The sequence below is a fragment of the Vigna umbellata genome, chromosome 1 (genome assembly GCF_029865625.1).
Source record: "Vigna umbellata cultivar VRB3 chromosome 1, Vumbellata_1.0, whole genome shotgun sequence".
Classification (NCBI taxonomy): domain Eukaryota; kingdom Viridiplantae; phylum Streptophyta; class Magnoliopsida; order Fabales; family Fabaceae; genus Vigna; species Vigna umbellata.
In genome coordinates, this window is record NC_142165.1 from 68,263,167 (window position 1) to 68,268,663 (window position 5,497).

Genomic DNA, 5,497 nt, shown 5'->3' on the forward strand with positions numbered 1-5,497 from the left:
TCATTTGGATGATTATATTTGATAGATATTATCGATGATTCTACGATATTGTCTGTTGCTTAATGTTTAGAAGCTCTCTCATATAATCACTAAAGGATATATTTGTTTTTTTTTTTTACGTATCTATGTTCTCATTTCTCATACACTTGTTTTTCCTACAAGGTTCTCTAGCATTTTATTGTCTTGTTTTCTCATAATTATGTCTATGTTCATTATCTTTAGATACTCTTTTCTCTAAAGAGTATTTTTGTTTATTGTTCTTGTTAAATTTCAAAACTCATGTTAAACGATATATTCTTTTCAGACGATTTTTTCTTAACATTAACCAAGGGTAATAATCAACCAAATAAGAAATTAAAATAAAAGAAAATAAATATTTTAAATTAAACAAACTAAAATAAATAAAAAATATTAATGTAAACCAAGCCACCATGAATTCCATGTTTTGTAACAGAACCAGAAATAATGGATCATAAAAGTCTATTAAAAATTTGTAGCAACAAGAAAAGAAGTTGATATTTTATATGAAATCCATTTGCATTGTCTGGCTACATTCACTCCAACCTTTCAATATGATTGTGACTGTACATAAAATGCAGAGCAAGAAGATTGAGTCCATTTATTTGTGGATAATTCTCTATTATATAAATAACTCCTAATGCAGTGAAAGTGAATTAGTTATAGCAACGAAGGACCAGGAATGTAGTAGATCCCACTAACAAAAGATTGGCATATTGCTGCATCAAGACCTAACTTTCTGTTGTTGTGTCAATAAAGATTGAAAATGACCTTCATATGTATGCATGCACATAAAAGAAAGCTTGGTCATCAATTTTCCACTTTTATAATTTCAAAAAGTGACACCTCTTTAGTTTTACAATTTTTTCTTTTCCTAATAATGTGTTCCATATAACAAATAAACCAAAAAAAAAAATACATTTTTTCCCTCTTTGTCTAATCTTATTAGTAAAAATATCCGCTCCAGTGCAACGTTTTCGTTTACAATTTAAGGAAAATAAGAAACTTAGAAAGTAATTCTAAAAAAAAAGTTATAAAAGTTCATATCTTAGCATGAAGTGAAAAGGTATAATTAGTAATTGATAGTGATAAATAAATGAGAATAAAATAACGTGTTAAAAATAAAAAATAAAAAATAAAAAATCTTGCATATTAAAAAGTAAAGCCATAACATAAAGATTGGAAAGGATTTAAACTCATTGTAAATGATTTATTGACTTGTATTAGAGAAAACATTTGTAATAATTTTTTTCAAATATTATTTTCTTAAGCAAATATACGTTTAAAAAAGACCATTTACATTAGCCATATAATTTAACACCTCCCTTTAAGTTGGGGTTATCATAGTTACACGTTACATTGTTTCTTAACATCATGAAATTGAAACAAAAGTTTGTGATTATTCGTTTTAATTATGGTTGTACACCACCGAGGCACTTATATCCTATCCTCACATTAGGATAAGTAGCAGAATTTGAATGTAAATATATAAAGAAAGAAAGTAGAGAAAAAACAAATATGAAAAAGTAAATCTTTGTAGATAACGGCGAAAACAGAGTGCATGTGAGTTGATGTTTATGAAAGTGTAGCATGATTAAAGTAGAAGAAAAATAAAATAAAGAAAGCTTACATAAATATCATAATCTGGGACTAACATTATTAAAGTAGAGAATCTGTAAAAAAAAAAAAGGGAAAAAATAACAAGAGAATTCCAATGAAGACTTGCATGTGTATTCTAAACCATTGGATTTTAGTCTAAGAATCTCCTTGCCATTGTTTCTTCTCCTCCTAGTTTTCCTTGTCTCATTTATATATATCTATATCTATACACCAAGATATTTACTCAACAGATCTCCTAATTATGCAGCAAAAACACCTGTTCAGTTTAACAGGCTGAAGATGGTAGCTGGGGAAGCCATAAAGAAACAATTTGCTCCTAGGAATCCTACTCAGAGGTTGTTCAATAAAACAATTTCTTGAGGGAAAGAAACAACACTTTTCATCAAAATGGGGTTCTACTTGCATAAACCTTGTTTTTCATATCAATGCATAAGCACAGTGAGAATCTCACTTGCCTCACCGTGATTCTCATTCAGGTCTGTTCATGGAAGGTAAGAGAGCGCGATAGAGCTGCAGGGTTGGCTTGTAACTGTGGTGATGCTTCAACCCTGTGATTCATGTCATTTCCCTTGGGTGGAAAAGCTTGGAAAAGGCCTCCAGAGCTGGTCCTGTCATTCTTGGTTCCTAGTTTTGACCACATGGAACTCTTTGCAGCTTCACCAGGGTCATCGATTCTAAGAGTCTTGGGAATCAAGAAATTGTGCTCTGAACTGTTATGTATTTCTTTCTGTGAATTCGATGGGGTGATGATGTTCCCATTCCTTGAGTGTTTCCCCAAAATGGGGGCAGAGACAGTGTTGCTATCAGAAGATTGGGATGACATACATGAGATATTCCAAGAGGGTGGCATACAACTCCAATAGGCTGGTGTAGTGTGGAATGATAAAGGGTACCTAGGTTGGAAAAATGTAGGAGGCATAGGATAAGGCCAAGGGGCACCTGGGAAGTATGATAACTGAGGAGTGAAACCTTCAACTCTTTTATCAACCGATTCATGTGAGCTAGCATGGCTGGAATTTGAAGTTGTTGAAACAGAAACTCCAGTAGAATGACCACCCCCATCACCCTCCTTACTATAGGAAAAATAACCACTTGGCTCAGTTGCATGAAACCCATTTGATACACAACTTTGGGCTCGCTCAGCAATGTTCAACACAGAACTCATGGTGTCACAGAGAGGGGTATCAGAACCAAAAGTCAACACAGCTGACCCATTCCCAAAAAGGGCATTATGCAATCCATTGGAGGCATTCAGTGTAGCTCCCTGAAATGCCTCCGGCATCATTATCTGTCGGTAATGTGATACAGCTGCAGCCGAAGTGTTCTTGTTTTTTCTGCGACCAGCACCCACGGGCACATTCCTCATCGTTCCTCCTGCAGTCCAGTATCTCTGACAGTTCTTGCAGAAATGACGAGGCTGGTTGACATTGTAGTTGTTGTAATAGCAGAATTTGGTGTCCATGCTATTGCACCGCGGACATGGAAGTATGTTGTCAGGTTTCTTTGGTGTTTTTTCTTCAGAAGCACTTGTCTCACTCTGTTCTTCGTTTTCGGGAGATTTCTGCAGTGATGTCTCTGTTTCCGCTGAGGGAGTCTTAGGATTCTCGAGTGCGTCTGAAGCGGCAGATTTTAAATCCTCTGTGGTTTCATGTGATGAGGCATCATCGTCTTCGAGTGAGGTAAGTTCTTTCCTCTGTGGTTCCTAAAACAGTGAACCTGACCAAGGTTAGAATTGCTAATTTACTATGGCTAAGCTCGTGGAATTGTAAAACTGTGAACTCAGTACGTTAAATCAACAAAAAAGAAATGATATACTGGTATTTACCATTATCACACGTTAAGATTCACAAATTTTGCTTGAAGCATGTTATTTACATAGCCCAAAATAGAAGAATTAGACATGTGAAATTGATACATTTTATTTATTTATTTGGTGACTCTAATTCAACATATAAAAAATTCTTAGATATTTCAGGGGAAAAGTAGGAGGGTGAGTGAATTCACACCACCAAAAATGGGGCAGATATTATTTTCCTTCCACGTTAAGGTAGTTAACAGGGTAAGTACTTTGTTCAATGAACGAAGTCGCTCACGTGAAAGCGTAAGGAGCAGAGTCAATTGAACAATTTCAGCGCCAAAATCTCAATTCTAGATTTGCAAAAGAAAACCACAATTATAGATGTAAATATGTAGGTGACAATCGAGAAAATGATCTTTTGAAATTTACAAATACAGGACTATAGAAGGAATTCAAGGGGAAGAAGAAAATAAGAGTATGAAACAGCTGGAAGATAATTAAATCAAAAGCAGTCTATAAATATAAATATGTCCTCAGTGATGTCACAAAATCAGGGGTCATTTGGACAATTGTTAAATAAGGACTCGAATATGGACAAAAGTGTCAAATTAGAAGAGTTAAGCTCCAATTAAAGTCCTTGGTGTGAAAAGAAACGTGATCAGATTAGAGTTAAGTAAAACAAGAAGATATTCAAGCCAAAAACTTAGCCATAGTACCTCTGGGATCCTGCAAGAGATCTCATTTAAAATAGACACAATATTTTTTTTTCTTTTTTTGAATTTCGATTGAAGTCGCCAAATAACCCGTTTAGGACAATATTTTCCAAACAGGAAGAAATCACTAAAATTAGAAAACTCGCTTTGTAGCATAAAAGCAAATTCATGGACTCAAAAGAGAACGCTAAAACCAAAGCTAGCCAAACCACATGATATATTCCATCCAATATTCTTATACTTGTATTCCATAAAGGAGATTGGATCCAATTTGGACGAAAGGAACCCCACAGCGAATTCTCGCCACCACTTAAATGATGATTAAATAAATTCGAAACGCGTCATTAAAAAAACAAATAAAAATAACCACAAAAAATTTCAGCAGGCCCTGAATTAAACTGAATTGACACGATGCCAAGAAGAAAACTTTTTCAAGATTTGAAAACACCCATGAGCAATTGAATGGTTCTGCAAAATGGGTCGCGGTTAGATTTGCAAATCGACATGGTTTTCCACAAACTCAACCAAAAACAAATATGGTGGTGGACGTACCTGGTCTTCTTGGTGTTGTTGTGTTGCAGAGGTAAGTTCCGGGGGAGAAGAGGAAGAGGAAGGACAAGCGAGAGTCGGAGGTGCAGAAGAATCATTGTGTGGCAGAGAAATTGTCCTTCCAAAGAGTTTTATGGCAGAGCCTTTAACCTCTGACATTCCTGAGATATAAAAATGGTGATGAGGGTCAGGATCAGGAATATCTCTCTCTTGTTGTTGCTTTGGTTTGCTTGCTTGCTCCTTCTCTTTCTAGAAAAATGGGGAAAGTAACGATGAAAAATATATATACATAAGTATATGTAGATAGATAGATATATAGAAGTTGTTGTCGTTGGTGCACACAGTAACTCTCTTTTTTGGTGTCTTTTGCACTGTTAATTGATATGAAAACGGATAATGAATGGTGACAGAGGGAGGGGATGGGTGAAGTGGTGAAGTAAGTTTGTTTGTTTTTGTTGTGTTGTGTGGTGTGGTGTTGTGTTGGGTGTGGTTTTTATTTTAGGAAGAGGAGAAAAAACATGTTGCCACCTCAGGAAAAGGTAAGAATTTTGTGAGTCACAAGTTCTTGTGGCCTATGAGATCTTTGTGTGTGCTGTTGGATTCTCCCACATTGCTTCTAAAGATAGTGCTGTTCTGTCCCACCCTTTTTCATCCCTGTCAGCATTTTCATTTTTTGCCTTTTTCGTCAACCACTCTAGTAACACTTTCTTCCTTCCTAGTCAAATTGCCTCCCACCTCTCATTTTGACCCCACCTCTTCTCTCTCTTAATTCTCCCTCATTTCACAAAACTCAAATCAT

The 5,497-nt window shown here is 35.3% G+C and overlaps 1 protein-coding gene across 1 annotated transcript; it reads right to left on the minus strand.

The window, feature by feature from the left end:
- Positions 1-1,537: 1,537 nt before the first annotated feature.
- Positions 1,538-5,497, minus strand: LOC148206144 (cyclic dof factor 1-like). The gene is made up of 2 exons (XM_088104108.1): positions 4,702-5,497; positions 1,538-3,340 (listed from the first exon to the last, which is right to left on the minus strand). Exons 1-2 carry the CDS (start codon positions 4,855-4,857, stop codon positions 2,111-2,113), a joined length of 1,386 nt encoding a protein of 461 aa, XP_087960234.1. The 5' UTR covers positions 4,858-5,497; the 3' UTR covers positions 1,538-2,110.

Excerpts from the sequence above, each read along its gene's own strand:
- LOC148206144 (XM_088104108.1), bottom strand. The coding sequence starts at position 4,857 with ATGTCAGAGGTTAAAGGCTCTGCCATAAAACTCTTTGGAAGGACAATT. Across the intron at positions 3,341-4,701 it reads AACAACACCAAGAAGACCAG|GAACCACAGAGGAAAGAACT; the intron begins GTACGTCCACCA and ends TCACTGTTTTAG.